Source organism: Pelmatolapia mariae, linkage group LG6 (genome assembly GCF_036321145.2).
Source record: "Pelmatolapia mariae isolate MD_Pm_ZW linkage group LG6, Pm_UMD_F_2, whole genome shotgun sequence".
Lineage (NCBI taxonomy): Eukaryota > Metazoa > Chordata > Actinopteri > Cichliformes > Cichlidae > Pelmatolapia > Pelmatolapia mariae.
This window is the reverse complement of record NC_086232.1, coordinates 4,116,755-4,138,383: the sequence shown is the minus strand read 5'-3', so window position 1 is coordinate 4,138,383 and position 21,629 is coordinate 4,116,755. Positions and strand designations below refer to the sequence as shown.

Sequence of the window (21,629 nt, the reverse complement as noted above, 5' to 3'; positions counted from 1 at the left end):
CATCCAGGCTTATTGGCACATTGGTCAAGGGGGTCATGACACGCTCAGTGAAACCTTGCTGTGGCATTGGGGACCTTACTGGGGTATTGTCTGCGGTCAGTGGTTTATGTACTCAGAAGTACCTTGCTCTCCTCTGTCAGGTCCAGAACGAAGAGAGGAAGTGGATCCTGGTGGCCCCTCTTGGCCTCACATGCGATGGTTCTCAGCAATCCCACCGCTCCTGAACTGGACCGCATGGGCGCTTCCTGTCCAAAAGGACCTCCAGTCTCATAAGAGCAGGACCATCCATCTCTTCCCTGCAGGGCTCAGGCAGATGGCCCGACCCTTTAGAGAGAGAGGCTCTGTGCCCTAGGGCTGCCTGAGCCAGTGGTGCAAACTCTGCAGGAGTTTCATGCACCATCCACTAGAGCTGCCTACTCCTACTACTGAAGACTGTTTGCCTCCTGGTGCGCAGTCCACCAGATGGACCCCACGAGGCCATAGTTTACACCACTCTGCAGTTAATGCAATCCCAGCTGGATGTGGGCAAGTCTGCAGTTACAGTTACAATGGGAGGTATGGTGGCAGCAATCAAGGCAGTTCGCATTGGTCCCCCAGCACTTATGGGATTGACTCCATCCTAATCTTGACGTTTCTTAGCGGTTCCCAGTGACTTTCAACTTGTAGACCTGGATGCCCAGTTCCCCCATGGAACTTGGTCCTTGGTGGGCTTTAGTGTATTCCCATTTAGCTCGGGCTGTGGTTACTTCCCTCTTGGGTCGGACCATAATGTAGCTCTATGCTAGGCTGCTCCTTGGGTCTTCACAGTGTATAGCAGGTGCATTCAGACAATTAGGAAGATAGAAAAGCTCTTGTTTGCTTAACGTGGGGTCTTGGGCAGACCCTTGCCTAGCCAAGGGTGTGCTCTGGCCAATTGTGCAGTTGCGGAAGAATCTGAGTCCACGTTTTCCAGATTCTACCACCTTGACAACAGGAGGTAGCAGCCAGTCCCTCTTAGAGTGGTTGCTGCATCTTGCAGGACCCCTTCGTACCAGTCTTATGTCTTGTAGACTGAAAGCCCCTCTGCTCTAGAGGCTTGGCCTTCACATCTGGTAGGGCCCTGCCTGTTGATCATGTGAATGTGCTTTAAGTTATTGGACTGCATTGTCTCCTCTCAGATTGTCATAAAGAGTTACCCTGTATATTTGTAAGGGAGTGGAAAGATGTAATAGTGAATGTTTGATTACTTTGTAACCTTGGTTATCTGAGTGAAAAAAATCTCTCCAACTTTAAGGCTGTTTGGAGACACATTCTGATCAAACTATCAGTGATTTCATGTCTGCACAGCTGTTTTGTAGTTAAGGTGTGAGGCATGGCCAGGCAACCCAGAGTACCCTGACTAATGCAAGGGAGGGGGTCATTCACCCTAGATATGGACTACCCAAGGAACTGGAGAAATACAGTGGCTTGCAAAAATATTCGGCCCCTTGAACTTTTCCACATGTTGTTACATCACAGCCACAAACATGAATCAATTTTATTGGAATTCCATGTGAAAGACCAATACAAAGTGGTGTACACATGAGAAGTGGAACGAAAATCATACATGATTCCAAACATTTTTTTACAAATAAATAACTGAAAAGTGGGGTGTGCGTAATTATTCAGTCTTCCGAATCAATACTTTGTAGAACCACCTTTTGCTGCAGTTACAGCTGCCAGTCTTTTAGGATATGTCTCTACCAGCTTTGCACATCTAGAGACTGAAATCCTTGCCCATTCTTCTTTGCAAAACAGCTCCAGCTCAGTCAGATTAGATGGACAGCGTTTGTGAACAGCAGTTTTCAGATCTTGCCACAGATTCTCGAATGGATTTAGATCTGGACTTTGACTGGGCCATTCTAACACATGGATATGTTTTGTTTTAAACCATTCCATTGTTGCCCTGGCTTTATGTTTAGGGTCGTTGTCCTGCTGGAAGGGGAACCTCCGCCCCAGTCTCAAGTCTTTTGCAGACTCCAAGAGGTTTTCTTCCAAGATTGCCCTGTATTTGGCTCCATCCATCTTCCCATCAACTCTGACCAGCTTCCCTGTCCCTGCTGAAGACAAGCACCCCCAGAGCATGATGCTGCCACCACCATATTTGACAGTGGGGATGGTGTGTTCAGAGTGATGTGCAGCGTTAGTTTTCCGCCACACATAGCGTTTTGCATTTTGGTCTCATCTGACCAGAGCACCTTCTTCCACATGTTTGCTGTGTCCCCCACATGGCTTGTGGCAAACTGCAAACGGGACTTCTTATGGTTTTCTGTTAACAATGGCTTTCTTCTTGCCACTCTTCCATAAAGGCCAACTTTGTGCAATGCACGACTAATAGTTGTCCTATGGACAGATTCCCCCACCTGAGCTGTAGATCTCTGCAGCTCGTCCAGAGTCACCATGGGCCTCTTGGCTGGATTTCTGATCAGCGCTCTCCTTGTTCGGCCTGTGAGTTTAGGTGCACGGCCTTGTCTTGGTACGTTTACAGTTGTGCCATACTCCTTCCATTTCTGAATGATCGCTTGAACAGTGCTCCGTGGGATGTTCAAGGCTTGGGAAATCTTTTTGTAGCCTAAGCCTGCTTTAAATTTCTCAATAACTTTATCCCTGACCTGTCTGGTGTGTTCTTTGGACTTCATGGTGTTGTTGCTCCCAATATTCTCTTAGACAACCTCTGAGGCTGTCACAGAGTAGCTGTATTTGTACTGACATTAGATTACACACAGGTGCACTCTATTTAGTCATTAGCACTCATCAGGCAATGTCTATGGGCAACTGACTGCACTCAGACCAAAGGGGGCTGAATAATTACGCACACCCCACTTTTCAGTTATTTATTTGTAAAAAATGTTTGGAATCATGTATGATTTTCCACTTCTCACGTGTACACCACTTTGTATTGGTCTTTCACGTGGAATTCCAATAAAACTGATTCATGTCTGTGGCTGTAATGTGACAAAATGTGGAGAAGTTAAAGGGGGTCGAATACTTTGGAGCAGAGGATCGCAAGTTCGATTCCTGCCTGGGGCGTCTGTATCCAGTAAGGGTCCTAAGGCTAGACCCCCTATGCTAAGCGAGCCTACCGCAGATATGAGCGAGACAGATAAATTTGAAGGTATGCCGGCTCGGACGTCGCCCGGATCAACAAGGTCCGCGTCAGGTGTTGAGGAACCAGGGCACCCTGACGAGAAGTGGGCTACTGGAACAAGAAGGCATCGGTGGGCAAGAGACGAAAACAGGGCGTTGTTGGAATGCTACTACGCAAGTAACCCTGGCGGAAGGGGTTACATGAATAGGATGCGGGACCTATGGATTCTTCGATACCCAACATTCACAATGACGGCGAAACAACTAGTAGCTCAGTGTTACAACATTCGAAAGAAGGGACTGCTCTCACAGCTAGAGATTGACGAGGTACAACATAAATGCTACGGCAAGGGGGAGCCAGGACGCCAGGGGGGAGATTGGGTACCAAGCCCCAAGTGCGAAAGGAGAAGGATCGTTGAGTGCGAGAGGAACTGACCTGAAAGATAGGATCATGGCCAAGCTTGAAACCTGGACCCCCGTAGCCGGTTACCAAGATTACGTGAAGTACCTTCAGAAGGTCTGCTAGATGATGTTAACGCAGCACTACGGACGATACCTACAGCCACGAAATACCGAGACTAACAAGCTGATCTACAATACGGCAGCAGTGATCAGTGACATGCTTGGCTACAAGTTGAATAGCCACAAGGGGCAGTACCCTCCATGGAGAAGGAGGCTAGAGGCTAAAATCAAGGTAGCACGAAGGGAGGTCAGCCAACTAACGGAGTTGCAGAAAGCTGCGACAAAGAAGGTGCATAAACAATACAGCAAGCTGTCCATACCTGAGGCCTTGGAAACTGCCAAGCAAAGACTCACAGCCTTGGCTAGCCGCTTGAGGAGGTACACCAGAGAGATAGAAGGCAGGAGAATAAACCAGCTGTTCTCCACAGAACCAGCAAAGGTGTACTCTCAGTGGCAAGGGAACAATAAGAGAACAGCACCACCAAGGCTGGAGATGGAGAAATACTGGAGGAGCATATGGGAGAAGGACGCAACCCATAACGGCAATGCTCAGTGGCTAGTGGATCTGAGGGCAGACCATAGCAACCTCCCTGAACAGGATCCAGTAACCATAACAGTGGCAGATATCCAAGAAAGGGTCTCCAGTATGAAGAGTTGGACAGCACCAGGCCCCGACGTGGTCCACGCCTACTGGCTGAAGAAGCTGACTGCACTCCACGAGTGTCTGGCAGCACAAATGAACCAGCTGCTAGTTAACGAGAGACACCCGGAATGGCTAACCGAAGGTCGGACGGTCCTGATCCCCAAGGACCCCAAGAAGGGACCGGTCCCATCCAACTACCGACCAATAACCTGCCTCAGTACTACATGGAAGCTCCTGTCAGGCATCATATCGGCTAAGATGAACAGGCACATGGGTCAATACATGAGCGGGGCACAGAAAGGGATTGGCAAGAATACCAGAGGCGCAAAACACCAGCTACTGGTAGACAGAACAGTCAGCTGAGACTGCAAGACCAGACTGACCAACCTGTGCACTGCCTGGATTGATTACAAGAAGGCCTATGACTCAATGCCCCACAGCTGGATCCTGGAATGCCTAGAACTATACAAGATCAACAGGACCCTAAGAGCCTTCATCAGGAACTCAATGGGGATGTGGCGTACAACACTAGAGGCCAACTCCAAGCCCATAGCACAAGTCACCATCAAGTGCGGGATCTACCAAGGAGATGCCCTGTCCCCACTGCTGTTCTGCATAGGCCTGAACCCCCTCAGTGAGATCATTAACAAGACTGGCTACGGATACCGACTATGAAACGGAGCAGTTGTCAGCCACCTCCTGTACATGGATGACATCAAGCTGTATGCCAAGAGTGAACGAGACATCGATTCACTGATCCACACTACCAGGATATACAGCAATGACATCGGGATGTCATTCGGGCTGGAGAAGTGTAGTCGGATGATAACAAAGAGAGGGAAGGTAGTCAGAACTGAGGGGATCGTACTACCAGACGGCAACATTGCAGACATAGAGGACAGTTACAAGTACCTGGGGATCCCGCAGGCGAATGGGAACCATGAAGAGGCCGCTAGGAAAGCTGCAACCACCAAGTACCTGCAGAGGGTCAGGCAAGTCCTGAGGAGTCAGCTGAACGGTAAGAACAAGATCCGGGCTATCAACACCTACGCCCTGCCCGTGATCAGGTACCCAGCTCGTATAATAAGTTGGCCAAAGGAGGAGATAGAAGCCACTGACATAAAGACAAGAAAGCTCCTTACCATGCATGGAGGGTTTCACCCCAAGTCCAGCACCCTGAGGCTGTACGCTAAGCGGAAGGAAGGAGGACGGGGACTGGTGAGTGTCAGCACCACAGTCCAGGATGAGACAACGAACATCCAAGAATACATCACGAAGATGACCCCAACTGACCGCATGCTCAGTGAATACCTCAGGCAGCAGAAACCCAAGAAAGAGGAGGGAGACGAGGAACCATCATGGAAGGACAGGCCCCTGCACGGTATGTACCACCGGCAGATAGAGGAGGTGGCTGATATCCAGAAATCCTACCAGTGGCTGGACAAAGCTGGACTGAAAGACAGCACGGAGGCACTAATCATGGCAGCACAAGAACAAGCTCTGAGTACAAGATCCGTAGAGGCTGGGGTCTATCACACCAGGCAAGACCCCAGGTGCAGGCTGTGTAAAGATGCCCCTGAGACAATCAAGCACATAATAGCAGGGTGCAAGATGCTAGCAGGCAGGGCATACATGGAGCGCCATAACCAAGTGGCTGGCATAGTATACAGAAACATCTGTGCCGAGTATGGCCTGGAAGTTCCGAGGTCAAAATGGGAGACGCCCTCAAGGGTGGTGGAGAATGACCGGGCTAAGATCCTGTGGGACTTCCAGATACAGACGGACAAATGGTGGTGGCTAACCAACCGGACATAGTGGTGGTAGACAAACAGAAGAAGACGGCCGTAGTGATTGATGTAGCGGTTCCGAATGACAGCAACATCAGAAAGAAGGAACACGAGAAGCTGGAGAAATACCAAGGGCTCAGAGAAGAGCTCGAGAGGATGTGGAGGGTGAAGGTAACGGTGGTCCCCGTGGTAATCGGAGCACTAGGTGTGGTGACTCCCAAGCTAGGTGAGTGGCTCCAGCAGATCCCGGGAACAACATCGGAGATCTCTGTCCAGAAGAGCGCAGTCCTGGGAACAGCTAAGATACTGCGCAGGACCCTCAAGCTCCCAGGCCTCTGGTAGAGGACCCGAGCTTGAAGGATAAACCGCCCGCAGGGGCGAGATGGGTGTTTTATTTATATATATATATATATATATATATATATATATATATATATATATATATATATATATATATATATACATATACATACAGTGTTGGGAAGGTTACTTTTAAAATGTATTCCATTACAGAATACCGAATACATGCCCCAAAATGTATTCTGTAACGTATTCCGTTACGTTACTCAATGAGGGTAACGTATTCTGAATTCTTTGGATTACTTAATATATTATCATACTGTTTACAACTACGTGAATGTACTATTGCTGTGATTTATTACTGTTACTGAAGGTCCGCGGCTCCGAACCGTAGTAAAGGGACATCTGGCTAATACGGTGGGTTCCGTGTCGGGCTCGTAGCTGAAAACTAGCTTTACTTTGTTGTCTGGGTCAACTTTGCTAGCGAGAGACAGAGAGAGGCATTGAAAGGCTGCTCCAACAGAACTTATTGTTTCGGAGGAAAACACGAACACAGTGTACAGTTGAGTCTTAATAGCTTACTTACAAATGGGCTCGTCAGGCACTCTTCTTGGCTGCAGTGGTTATTATTATATTTACATGCTTCCAGCTCCCGTTTTTGCTCCGTGACAGCTCGGACTTTTCCTTTCTCTCCCTCCCTCGCTCACAGACACATAACGTGTATGGTAGTCCATTCTCGCTGCAGCACGGACTACACTGCCCATGAGGCTACATTCTTTAGGGCCATGCCTGTAGCATTCTGCCTTTTAGCTTAGCACAACAACAACAACAAAAAAGCGCTCTCTCACCCAGGAAACACGCAGAGAGAGAGAGCGTCACCCTGTAACCATGGCAACCGTAACGCTGCCGCCTGGAACAACAGAGCATAGCTGTCAAACAAACCCAAACAGTCCTGACCCGCGACAATATGAAACAGGAAAGTACCGCCGTGTAATCCATTTATTTCAACAAAGTAACTGTATACTGAATACCACCTTTTTAAACGGTAACTGTAACGGAATACAGTTACTCATATTTTGTATTTTAAATACGTAACGGCGGTACATGTATTCCGTTACTCCCCAACACTGTATATATATACAAAAACACCCATCTCGCCCCTGCGGGCGGTTTATCCTTCAAGCTCGGGTCCTCTACCAGAGGCCTGGGAGCTTGAGGGTCCTGCGCAGTATCTTAGCTGTTCCCAGGACTGCGCTCTTCTGGACAGACATCTCCGATGTTGTTCCCGGGATCTGCTGGAGCCACTCGCCTAGCTTGGGAGTCACCACACTGTAGCTGGATAGCGTAGTGGTTAGACTACACGCCTTTGGAGCAGAGGATTGCAAGTTCGATTCCCGCCTGGGGCGTCTGTATCCAGTAAGGGTCTTAAGGCTAGACCCCCTATGCTAAGTGAGCCTACCGCAGACATGAGCGAGACAGATAAATATGAAGGCATGCCGGCTCGGACGTCGCCCGGATCAACAAGGTCCATGTCAGGTGTTGAAGAACCAGGGCACCCTGACGACAAGTGGGCTACTGGAACAAGAAGGCATCGGTGGGCAAGAGACGAAAACAGGGCGTTGTTGGAATATATATATATATGTGCTCATGTATTGCTTTAGAAAACAAAAAAATTCCTGGATCATTTTTTGCTTTTTGTGCACATCCATACTTTTAGTATGCTTTTCACTCATTACTGCATGCATGAAGCCTGAGGTGATCTTGCATTAGACAATTTAAGTATTGACCTGCACATACTTTTCTTTATTAGACTCAAAAATTGTCTTTTTTTCATGTGTTGATTTTTAAGGATAGATGTGCACTTATGACAAACAATGTAAAAGAGCAGAATACACTATATTTACAGATTTTAGAAGTCAGTTACCCAAGTTGTGATCACCTGCAGAGTGTTGACGTGCATTGGTGTTCCACCAGTGCCATTGATGGTGTTGTTAGCTTTAGTTAAAGGCTTCTTTCCTTCTTTCTCCTTCAAAGCTTTTTCTTTTGTGGCCATTTTGGCTTTCTCCTCTTCGATCAGTTTAGGACTGTTCAGCATCACCTTTATAAGAAAAGTAAAAAGGAGTGAGGCACAGAAAAGAGAAATAGAGACAAGAAAAGAGAGGCAATTGAAAGGTTCTTAGGGTTCTCTATATATTAAGGAATCTTTTTATTTCAACACTTGACATATAAATCATGCCAACTAATCAAACTCAAATGTCTGACTTGAGAAAATCATATCTACAAATTGAATTGAATGTGCATATATACATACACATACACACATATATATATATACATATATATATATATATATATATATATATATATATATACATACATATATATATATATATATATATATATATATACATAAATATATATATATATATATATATATATAAAAATCGAATTGGATGTGCATACATACATATATGTGTATGTGTGTGTGTGTATGTATGTGTGTGTGTGTGTATGTGTGTGTATACACACACACACACACACACACACACACACACACACACACACACACATATACACGCACACACATATATATACAGACATATACATACACATATATGTATATATACATATACATATACATATATATATGTATATATACACACACACACACACACACACACACACACATATATACGGAGGGAGGTTAGCCAACTATCAGAGCTGCAGAAAGATGCGGCAAAGAAGGTGCCTAAGAAGTACAGCAAGCTGTCCATACCTGAGGCCTTGGAAACAACTCACAGCCTTGGCCAGCCACTTGAAGAGGTACACTAGAGAGTAGGAGAATAAACCAGCTGTTCTCCACAGAACCAGCCATGGTGTACTCTCAGTGGCAGGGGAACAATATGAGAACAGCACCACCAAGACTGGAGAGGGAACAATACTGGAAGAGCATATGGGAGAAGAACCCATAACGGCAATGCTCAGTGGCAAGTGGATCTGAGGGCAGACCACAGTAAACTCCCTCAACAGGGTCCAGTAACCATCACCGTGGCAGGCATCCAAGAAAGGGTCTCCAGTATGAAGAGTTGGACAGCACCAGGCACCGACATGGTCCACGCCTACTGGCTGAAGAAGCTGACTGCACTCCACGAGTGCTTGGCAGCACAAATGAACCAGCTGCTAGTTGACGAGAGACACCCGGAATGGCTAACCAAAGGCCGGACAGTCCTGATCCTCAAGAATCCCCAGGTCCCCTCCAACTACGGACCAATAATCTGCCTCAGCACCACTTGGAAGCTCCTGTCAGGCATCATAGCGGCTAAGATGAACAGCCACATGGGTCAATACATGAGTGGGGCACAGAAAGGGATCGGCAAGAATACCAGAGGTGCAAAACACCAGCTACTGGTAGACCGAGCAGTCAGCCGAGACTGCAAGACTAGACTGGAGAAATACAGTCGGATGATAACAAAGAGAGAAGGTAGTCAGAACTGAGGGGATCGAACTACCAGAAGGCAACATTGCAGACATAGAGGACAGCTACAAGTACCTGGGGATCCCACAGGCAAATGGGAACCATGAAGAGGTTGCTAGAAAAGCTGCAACCACCAAGTACCTGCAGAGGGTCAGGCAAGTCCTGAGAAGTCAGCTGAACGGTAAGAACAAGATCTGGGCTATCAACACCTACGCCCTGCCCGTGATCAGGTACCCTGCTAGGTAGGGCTGGGCCATATCATACCGTTCACGGTAATACCGGTATAATGTTGGGCAACAATAAGAAAATGAAATATCGCGATTGAATATGGGTAAAACGCGCATGCGCAGTGCCTTTGTTTTCATACGCACATGGCAGAAAAAGCATGGCGGCGGCGGAGAATGAGAAGGGGGAAAGCGGATCGTTGAATGAAACGATGAACCAGAACTGGTTTGTAAAAATGCTGCAGCTTCAGTGGTGTGGAACTGGTTTAGCTTTCGTCCGTCAGATACACAACAAAGCACTATTTTTGGTAGAGCATGCTAGCGGGCCGTCCTTAGTACTGTGTTTTTTGGAAAATACGGCACACTTAAAATCAATCCTTTGATTTTTCTGAAAATTGGCAGCACCCCTTATAATCCCGTGGGCCTTTAGTATGAATTCTGGTTGTGTTTACAGACCTCGAAATGACTTTATGTGGTACACTGCGCTCGAAAATCTGTCAAATGTTGTAGTACGACTTTGCTAAGCTACGAACCCGCACCGCTTGATGGATTGTCGGAGCATTACAGCTATCGTAGGCAGGAGCCTCGCGGAGTGATACGTACTGTGCTTCAACATAATATTACCGTACTGTGTGCGTATAACCTCTTTTTAAGTTTTGTAGATATTATAAATGGTTATGCTGAGGATATGTTGGCCAATTTCCACTGGAAATGCCTTTTGGTTAAACTGTCAGCAAGGAATTTGGAATTACAGCTGCTTGTTTAAGTGAAAATACATTGATTTTTTTTTTTTTTGCACTAATAAAGTTGTGGAGTTGTAAAGTGTTTTGTCTAGTGTCAATTATATCGTCAGTTATATAGTTATCGCAAATTTTCAAATGTATATCGTGATAAATATTTCTGGTCATATCACCCTGCTCTACTGCTGGGATAATGAGCTGGCCAAAGGAGGAGATAGAAGCCACTGACATCAAGACAAGGAAGCTCCTTACCATGCATGGAGGGTTTCACCCCAAGTCCAGCACCCTGAGGCTGTACGCTAAGTGTAAGGAAGGAGGCCGGGGACTGGTGAGTGTCAGCACCACGGTCCAGGATGAGACAACAAACATCCACAAATACATCCGGAAGATGGCCCCAACCGACCGTGTGCTCAGCAAATACCTCAGGCAGCAGAAACCCAAGAATGAGGAGGAAGAGGAGGCACCATCATGGAAGGACAGGCCCCTGCACGGTATGTACCACTGGCGGATAGCAAAGGTGGCTGACATTCAGAAATCCTACCAGTAGGCTGACAAAGCTGGACTGAAAGACAGCACAGAGGCACTAATCATGGCAGCACAAGAACAAGCTTTGAGCAAAAGATCCATAGAGGCTGGGATCTATCACACCAGGCAAGACCCCAGGTGCAGGCTGTGTAAAGATGCCCCTGAGACAATCCAGCACATAACAGCAGGGTGTAAGATGCTAGCAGGCAGGGCATACATGGAACGCCATAACCAAGTGGCCGGCATAGTATACAGAAACATCTGTGCCGAATATGGCCTGGAAGTCCCGAGGTCAAAATGGGAGAAGCCCCCAAGGGTGATGGAGAATGACCGAGCTAAAACCCTGTGGGACTTCCAGATACAGACGGACAAAATGGTGGTGGCTAACCAACTAGACATAGTGGTGGTAGACAAACAGAAGAAGACGGCTGTAGTGATAGATGTAGCGGCATCAATGACAGCAACATCAGAAAGAGGGAACACGAGAAGCTTGAGAAATACCAAGGGCTCAGAGAAGAGCTCGACAAGATGTGGAGGGTGAAGGTAACGGTGGTTAACGGTGGAGCTTGAAGGATAGACCATAATTGCCTGTAGGCTGAAATGAAGGTGTGACAGTATGTTTTAACATGCATACTTATCTGCAGTGTGTGACTTTTATTCAAAATGTGAAGCACTTTGCAAGCCTATCTTTTAAAAAGTGCTATCCAAATCAATTTATTAATAATAATTAATATTAGTATTAGTATTATCAAGGGTGGGGCACATAACAACAATGCTCAGTAGATAGGGAAGCTAGGACCACAGCACCACCTTGAACAGGATCCAGTAACCATCACAGTGGCAGACCTTCACGTCTCATATATTCACACCTATTGGCTAAAGAAGCTAACTGCACTCCATAAGCAGCTTCCAGCACAAATGAACTAGCTGCTAATAGATAAGAAACACCCAGAATAGGACAGAAGGCCAGACAGTCCTGATCCCCAAGGATCCCCAGAAGGGAATGATAATCTGCCAAAGCACAACATGGAAGCTCCTGTCAGGCCGCATAGCAGCTAAGAGGATCAGGCACATAGCTCAATACATGAGCAGGCACCAGAAAGGAATTGGCAAAAAAAAAGAGTGTTAGGGTTTAAAATGATTAAACAAAGCTGTTTTTATTATTTTTAAATACACAATGCAGTGTGCTCATAAACAAGTTAGCGCTCCGTGTTTGAGGGTCAAAAGCTTCATCCAGCGACATGTCTGGACTGAAATATTGAAGAGTTGACTTAGCGCAGAGGGTTTTGCAACATGCTTACACATCACACTTGATAATGGTTAGAAGGATATTCTCTGGACCGAAGGGAGTCTGAACAGAATGTCCTGAACTAGATATATAGAATCAGTAATATTAAAATGATCAGCGCTAGGTAGGGAGGTGTTTTTGTGTCTGTCTTTGTGATTCCAGGAAAAAGGAGCAGATAGGAGGTTGATGAGGTGGGGACAGAGAGAAGACTCATAAGGAGACAACAGGACTGCCACGTTGCTTCCGGAAGAAGATACCCATAATAGTACTTGTTATTGTTGTAGTATAAAACTGTACGGCCTAAACCAGGGTTATCCTGAGGCAGACAGCTGTTCACATCCATGTCCTTGTAATTTGAACAACAATGCTATAACCTATAGGCCAAATTCAAGACAACTGAACAAGTCACCATCAAGTACCAAGGAGATGCTCTGTCCCAACTGCTGTTCTTCATAGGCATGAAACCCATCACCCAGATCATTAACAAGATTGAATATGGATACTGACAGTGGAATGGAGCAACTGTTAGCCATTTCCTCTAAATGGATGACATCAAGCTGTATGCCAGGGATGAGCGAGACATCGATTCACTCATCTACACCACGAGGATATAAAGCAACAGCTAAATGTCATTCGGAGAAGCAGAGAGGGAAGGTAGTCAGAACTGTGGGGATTGCACTAGCAGAAGGCAGACATTGAGGATGGCTACAAGTACTTTGGAATCCCACAGGCAAATGGAAACCATGAAGAAGCCACTAGGAAAACCACAACCACCAAATACCTGCAGAGAGAAGGTAGGTGCTGAGGAGTCAGCTGAATGGGGAGAAAAAGATCCAGGCAATCACCACCTACACCCTGCCGGTTGTGAGATACCCTGTTGGGATAATCAGGTGGCCAAAGGAGGTGACGCCACTGACATCAAGACAACAAAACCTTCGGCCGTAGAGGCCTGAGTGCCACAAAAAAAAAGCAAAAAAGAATTCAGGAAAAAACAATAAAGAACCATAAATACATCAGAAAGACAGCCACAACTGATCATGTCCTTAGTGAATACCTCAGGCATCAGAAACCTGAGAAAGAAGAGGAGGCAGGGAGAAGAATTATGATGGAAGGATCAGACCCTGCATGTACCACTGGCAGATAGAAGTGGCTGAAATCCTATCAATCGCTGGACAGGGCTGGACTGAGACACAGCACATAGCCACATTTGAAAATTAATTAAAAATTATCCTTGAAAGTTGACCTGAAACTTTCAACACATTCTTACTGTCATCCAACTACTGTAAATCTGTGCCAAGTTTCATCTCTATTGGCTGCAATATTCCACAAAAATTAAAGGACAATTTTGCTCAATACAGTCAATGCAATATGATCACATCACATTCGAAAATTCATTAAAAATGTGATAGCTGACGTGAAACACATTCCTCCTCTGGTTCACCTACTCTACATCTGTGCCAAGTTTCATCTCAAACTGCTTTCCTACTCCCAGGAAATTAAAGGACAACTCTGCTCAAATTAAAAATCATCAAAGGAATGTGATAACATTGTGTTAAAAATGTATGTAATGTTCTGAAAGGCACATTCAAATAAAATGTATTATTATTATTATTATTAATAATATTATTAAAGATCAGCAGTTCAGTCCCTCCAAGGTTCAAGGTTACTGTATTTATACCTTTAGGTAAATTTGTTTAACAGAAAAAAAGAGCATATGGCATCCCTTCACAAAACACACACACGTATTTAATCCTGACAGACACATATTTGGTAAATAGAAAAGATGACTCAAACCAAAAACAGTTCATATTAGGTTTAGTGAGAGCAGCAGGGACAAAGCTGTTTTTATAATGCCTTGTCCTGCATCTTGAAACTAGAAACCTCCGTCCAGAGGGAAGACACTGAAATTCACCCCGTAGAGAATGGGAACCATTATAAAGAACTGATAAAGCCACCCCCTGTACCTGTTTAGAGTACAGAGAGGCTAAATCTGATTCAGTGAGTTTTTCTCTGTGACAGAGGTCTGACCAAACCATGCCACCAGACAAAGAGATAAAACAGACTCAATAGAAGAACGATAAAACAAAGTTAAAATTGATTAAAAGACAGTCTAATGGGCAGAAGATGCACACAGTTATGGTCAGCAAATCCCAAAGAGGGAAGAGGGAGGGATTTATAAGCATTCTTCCACTGAATTTCATGTCAACTATTGAAGATGATTGTTTATGTACATTTTTATTTATTAAAATAAGCCTGTTGGCAGACATGTAGAGAAGCTAACCCAGAGGAAGAGTCAACTGACAATTTCATGTCCACAGTCACAGATACATTTTTTATGTAATGTTATATTGAATTTGAACAGAAATGTCCTTATGTTTGTGCAGTGGATTGCGATGAGATGTCCAAGAAGAGGAATCTGATGAGAATTTGAAGTTGAGCATAATTGTCCTTTATTTTCTGTGGGATATTGCTGCCGATAGAGATCAACCTTGACAGAGATGTAGAGTAGCTGAAGGAAGAATAACATTGCCACCCAAACTGAAAAGAAGAATAAATGAACACCCAATCAGGAAAACAATGGTGCAGGAGCTTAATTTCTCTTAATTTCCTGAAGAGAAAAAAAGTGAATGTGTTCATTTGTATGTGTGTGTGTGTGTGTGTGCGTGCTTGCGCCTGTGTTTTCAATCAGCAACAAAGAAGAATCGCTACTGTCAAGCTTAGTGTAGTCAGTGTAAGAAAATTTATGTCGGCTCGCTTGACTGCAGTACTCTGTGTTAGCCACTGTTGACCATTACTAGGATTCCTTTTAAGTTCTGTCAACTTATTTCCATGGGAAACATGAATGAAAAGTTCTAGGTACTATTTTTGAATTTAATTAATAAACATTTCATTTTTATTATAGCCTGGCAACCTGTCCAGGTATACCCTGCCTCTTCACCAATGGCAACTGGGATAGTCTCTAACAGCAAACACACAAACAGATTCTGGTTGGTTTAATAGACAGTGTGTCTGCTGCAGCACCAAGCTATAAACCAGGCTATAAGCCTGGTGCTGCGTCTCTCTGCGAGAGACAAAAGACTGTGAGGAGACTTCACTCAGAGATGGAGAAATATGCTAAAACAGCAAATGGCAGCCAAAATAAAGGCTTGCTTTTTGTTTAGAATTCCATCTCTGCACATCTGCATCTGGACCCTAAACTCTGACAGAAACCTCTACACTGCAAAACAGTATGCAAATATTTTGTTGAATTGCTGATGCAGCTATTGTTATCTTGTCCCAAGGCTTGTTCCCCAAGTAGGTTTTCCAACTAAGCTATTTGTACACAGATATTTTATATATAGCAAGATGTATTTTACAGTACAGTGTGAGTGGTTGTTTGCAAGAACTGACCTGGACTACAGCATATTCCACCAGGGAAGAAAAACCAAAGAGCAGACAGGCAATGAGCCAAATATCAATAGCCTTTACATAGGAAACCTTTGGTAGCTCTGAAGCCAAAGACATGCTCTCACTGGACAGAGAAAGCACTGACAAAATACCTAGAAAAGCACAGACGTTAACATGTTAATTTTACCATTTTATAATAAACATTTCCAGGTAATTGAGATTTGTGATCATTTAATTCTGCTTGGATACATCATAAAGAGGAGATACAATTTTAAAAGTAGTGATCATTATAATACACCATAAAGAATATACATATAACATCGTATTTGCTACAACTCAGTTACATCTGAATGCCTTCTTTAAGAGTTCTGAAAATTGAACATTATGATCCTTTATCAAGCACAGTATTAAATGTATGGCTGCATCAGTATGTCAATCTGAGCAGAGGGAAACAGTAGTATTAAAATATGTTTTAGTGAGGTAAAGTGAATGATCAGTCTACAGTTACAGCTAGAACTTTTTTGTCATCATTCAATATTCAATCTGTCTTTGTGGGAACAGAGCAAAGAGGAATCTTGACTGAAATTAGGTACTGATTCATAATGAAAATCTCATGCATGCATATAATAATACTCTCAATAGGACTTGAAAACAAATTTAACATCAGGAAGAGGATGTTTCTCAGAAAATGGCCTGGTTAAAGCCCCTCTGAGACATGCATCTTGTTATTTAATTTGTTGATGTCATGTCTTATTAATCCAATTACACTTCTGTAAATGCCAGCATAGTCAGATTTTCTTTATATTTGCCCGAATTACATGCTATATATGCTGAAATAACCACATGTTTATAGCAATTGATTACTGAACTAGGTTTGATAAGTATTGCTTTACAGTAGCTTTGTGAAGGTGAAATGTAAGAAACAAAATATATGGCTCTACACAGATAAATGACAAATTTATCAGTTTGTCTTCCAGTAACAGTCGTAGCCACAACAAATAGAATATCCTCATGTACACACAAAGATGGCATACCATTTTTCTCTATTCTAAAATCTGGATGGCAAGCTTTATGGAACTTAATGGGGTCCATTTTATATAAAGTAACATGAGACCAGGCATTGCTGAGATAAAAACTATGAAAGAACTAACTTTACTTATCCTATATGTCTCAATAAAAGTTAAATTGTATCAACAAAAATCTTTTCTTTCAATAACTAAATAGAAACTAATACACAAGGACAGAAACTCTGGTGACGGTTCGTCAACAAATAAAAAACAGATGAAAATATTCTGGGGAGACTGGATTCAATCAGAACTGATAAAGCTGGGGAGACAGGTGAGACAAGTTTAGAAGTGATCCTTGTGCATTAAGGTTAGACATAGACATTTAATCTACATCTGCTTTTTCTTTCTTTTCAGTACATGGTACAGCTTCCTCCCATGCTCCTTGTTTCTCATGAAAACACAGCAAAAGGTTGACCCTTGGAGCTACTCTCACTGGAAAGACATGAGACCTCTACACTTTATATTTTAGTCAACTGAATCAACTTTAGATTTAATCTACTATAATCTTATGACTTTTGGTTAACTAAAACTATACTAAAAGTAAAAGAAAAAAAAAATTTAGGTGACAATATTAAACAAAAATCATCTGTCAAAATTAACAAACTCTTGACAAATGCTTTTCATAAACTTAGTGTTTTTCATGAATTCAGCTGCTGTTTTCAAGAAATCTATTTGAAAGCTGAGATTTTAAAGGGAAGCACAGTAATAGAATGTAATTCATTGTTCCATTAATTGCACCAGTATATATTGATAATGAACCAGCATGGTCAATGCAAGACCTAAGTGGAAATTAACAATTACTAAGTGATTGTATGTTTCTTTCTTTGAGGTGTCCAACTGTCTTGAATAAAGAAGCAGCTGTGTTACCTGCAAACACAAATAATCAATGCCTGTATTGAAATTCAAGCATGAGGAGTCTTAGGCCAAACACTTCTCTGTATAGGGTACCCAGCGCTGAAATGCAAACATTTGGTTACAGTTTACTTAAATGTAAAGTGATTCAAACAAAGAATGCAAAATGTGTTTTTGTGGTACTCACCTAGTGGCACCCTTGCAGCTGAGGCATCAGGGTTGATCCAGAATGACAACCAGGACAAAACAACAATCAACAGTGTTGGAGCGTAAACTCCCATCATGTAAAAACCGACCTGCCGTCGCAACGTAAATATAACCTCGACACAGGTGTAGTATCCTGGAAACAGAGAATGATTAAATACTCAAACACACAGATCTTAAATACATAAGATAAGCTGTTCATATTCAATATTTTCTGCATTACTGTCATGGTCCTGGGTCGGTGACCCAGCGCTTTGAGTTTATTATTATCATTTTCTAGTTTATTCTGATTTTGTATTAGTTCTTTGGGTTTGGTTGTCGTGTTTATTATCCCTACCTGTGTCTTCACTCTGTGCTCCGTTGGGGTCCCCGCGTTTTGTGTTGTAAAATAGTCTGTGTGTTTCCTGTTTTACTTTGTAGGTCTGTGTCTCGTTATGTCCATGAGTCCCAGCTGTGTGCCCACCTGTTCCTCGTTTCCTCATGTCTATTTCGACAACTTTTTGTCATCCACTACCTGCACAGTCGGTTTGTTGGACATTAAAAGATTAAAACAAATAATAACAGCTCTGAGAGCCAGGATTTGCTTTGAACTATTCGGCATGGGCAGTCCGGGCAAGGGAGATTCAGCTGCCCTCCTGGAAGCCCTCGCCGCCTGGTATTCTCAGCGTCAGCATCTATTTCCGTCACTGTTTATAGCCAAATCGTTCAATCCACCCTTAAAAAATAAATTGTACCCTCGCCATCATCACCCTACCACACTTCCACTCTCTCCTGCGGTATTGACTGGAGCAGTTATCGGTTCCACATCGCAGCAGGAACAGCCACAGAGGAGTCTTTCCTCGTCACATTCAGCACAACCCCCAAAGGACTGCACCCGGCTGTCGCTGCCTGAGCAGGGTCAGTGCTCTATGCAGCTGCAGTTTTCCTTATGTGTGCCAGAGGTCCACGAGCCTGCTGGTTTTGTTTCATGTATGCCAGAGGTCCATATGCCTGCTGGTTTTGTTTCATGTATGCCAGAGGCGCCCGTGCCTACTGGTTCTGTGACTGTTTTCTCTGAGGGGTCTCAGGAACCGCTTCAGCCTGCTGTTTTCGCTGGGGGTACCGAGGAGCCCGTCCAGCTATCGCCGTCGCCTGCAGCGCCACCACCTGCGGCTCCCACGCGGTCGCTTGCAGCGTTGGCATCCTCATCATCCACGCCTGCAGCGTCAGGATCAGCTTCATCCACGCCTGGTCCAGCCTCTGTGTCTGCATCCTCGTCTGGTCCAGTCTCCGTGTCTTCTTCCTCGCCTGGTCCAGCCTCCGTGTCTTCTTCCTCGCCTGCAGCAGCCTCAACATCCTCGCCTGCAGCAGCCTCATCATCCTCCCCTGCAGCAGCAGCCTCATCATCCTCGCCTGCAGCAGCAGCCTCGCCTGGAGCAGCCTCGGCATCAGCTTCAGCCTCGCCTGGTCCGGCCTCCGCCTCGCCTGGTCCGGCCTCTGCCACCTTTACACCACGGTCCAAACCAGTTCGGCCTGAACCTCCTCGCCTTTGCTGGCCACTGTCCAGGCCTTTAGCAGGCCGTCATCGCCGTCGAGGGCGGCCCTCTGAACGAGGTTGTCGCCACTGCTGCCTTCCGCGCGGCCGGCCTCCAGACCAGCTCCTTCGCCGCCGCTGCCTTCTGCGCGGCCGGCCTCCGGACCAGCTCCTTCGCCGCCGCTGCCTTCCGCGCGGCCGGCCTCCGGACCAGCTCCTTCGCCGCCGCTGCCTCCCGCGTGGCCGGCCTCCGGACTTCTATCGCCACCACTGCCTCCCGTGTGGACGGCCTCCTGAACTGTTTGCGCGCCGCCACTGCCTTCTTCACAGCCGGCCTCCTAAACTGTCTCATCCTGGCCTTCTGTGCTATCGGCCCCCAGGCCGGACACCTGAACTACGTTTTGGACTCTGCTCCCCTGCGTGCTTTTTGGACATTTTGTTTGGTTTTCTGGGAGGCTCTTGTTTTGTTCTGTTCTGGGCCCTCCATCCTGAACCTCCAACCGCCCACCCTGGCTCGGTGATCCGTTTGTGTTTTGGGGCTGTCGGGGGCCAGCCCTTGAGCGGGGGGTACTGTCATGGTCCTGGGTCGGTGACCCAGTGCTTTGAGTTTATTATTAATTTTCTAGTTTATTCTGATTTTGTATTAGTTCTTTGGATTTGGTTGTCGTGTTTATTATCCCTTCCTGTGTCTTCCCTCTGTGCTCCGTTCGGGTCCCTGCGTTTTATGTTGTAAAATAGTCTGTGTGTTTCCTGTTTTACTTTGTAGGTCTGTGTCTCGTTATGTCCATGAGTCCCAGCTGTGTGCCCACCTGTTCCTCATTTCCTCATGTGCCTGCCAGTGTATTTTAGTCCCTGTCAGTTAGTTCTTGTTGTTGCGTCGTTAACGTCGGTTCCCCTCTCGTGCTGTGTGTTCTCTTGTGAGTTATATTCTTGGATTTCCCAGTTTAGTTTGTTATTGTTTTGTATTCCTTCCAAGCCTGCATTAAAGCAGAGTTTTTGAGTTCACGTTTTTCCTCGGGGTCCTGCATTTTGGGTCCAATTCCTGCCTGCCACACTGCACATCATGACAATTACTTTGAGACAGACTACCTTATTTTCATTGTAGTTAATAATGGCAAATTATCTTTTTAGACAATCCCGACAATCAGAGAACTCCCTATGAGCAATCACTTGGTGACAACGTGAAAAAAAAACTCGCCTTTAACAGGAAGAAACTATTTGCCATTTTCTGTCACTGGTTGGGGGTAGGGGAGAGTAGAAGTGACAAAAGACACACGTGGAAGAGAGCGATAGAGTTTAATCACTGCTAATGATTAAAAATAATAATGGTAGATAAATGCACAGAACACGAAAATGAGGTGAGCGAAGAAGAAACAATCAATGAATCATGGGAAGCCCCAAGCAGCCTAAGCCTATTGCAGCGTAACTACGGGAGGATTCAGGCTCACCTGATCCAGATTTGTCTAAAAGGAAAATTTTAAGCCTAATGTTGAAAGTAGAGAGGGAAGCTGGTTCTGCAGAAGAGGGGCCTGATAACTGAAGGCTCTTCCTCCCATTCTGCTTTGAGAAACTCGGGTAATTATGCAGTCTGAGAGAAGTGGCCTACTGTGACAATATACTACTATTACTTATTTAAGATAAAATTGGACTTGATTATTTAAGACCTTATTTAAGAAGGATTTTAAATTCTAGATTTAACAGGTAGCCAGAGAGTAAGCGATGGAATTAGGAGAAAATATCATCTCTTTCTAGTCCCTGTCAGTACTCTTGCTGCAGCATTCTAAACAAACTGAAGGCTTTACAAGGAGCTCTTAGAGTGACCTGATAATAACGGGTTACTATAGCCTAGCCTAGAAGTAATACATGCACAGACTAGTTTTTCAACGTCACTCTGAGACAGAATGTTTCTAATTTCAGATAATTGAGGTCGTGATACTTAGACCAAGTTGTTCCAGCAGCGCTGCAAAATTGGACCTGGGGGTAAAAATGTACTAAAAGTATTTAAAAGTGGATAAACAGAGTTTAGGTTTTTAGACTCATACATACATACAACCTAT

General features: G+C 44.8%; 1 protein-coding gene across 2 annotated transcripts in view; it reads right to left on the bottom strand.

Annotated features, from left to right (window-relative positions):
- The window catches only part of LOC134628868 (glycine receptor subunit beta-like), a 57,980-nt gene that overhangs the window by 4,614 nt on the left and 31,737 nt on the right, over positions 1–21,629 (bottom strand). Inside the window, exons 8-11 of one of the 2 annotated variants that reach the window (XM_063475661.1) lie at positions 18,043–18,195; positions 15,940–16,088; positions 8,237–8,395; positions 7,623–7,869 (exon numbers count right to left, since the gene is read on the bottom strand). In XM_063475661.1, the coding sequence (XP_063331731.1) occupies positions 7,753–7,869; positions 8,237–8,395; positions 15,940–16,088; positions 18,043–18,195 (578 nt within the window). In that variant the 3' untranslated portion in view covers positions 7,623–7,752. Of the gene's footprint in view, positions 1–7,622; positions 7,870–8,236; positions 8,396–15,939; positions 16,089–18,042; positions 18,196–21,629 lie in introns of those variants that run through there. The other variant, XM_063475660.1, reaches the window with a different exon arrangement.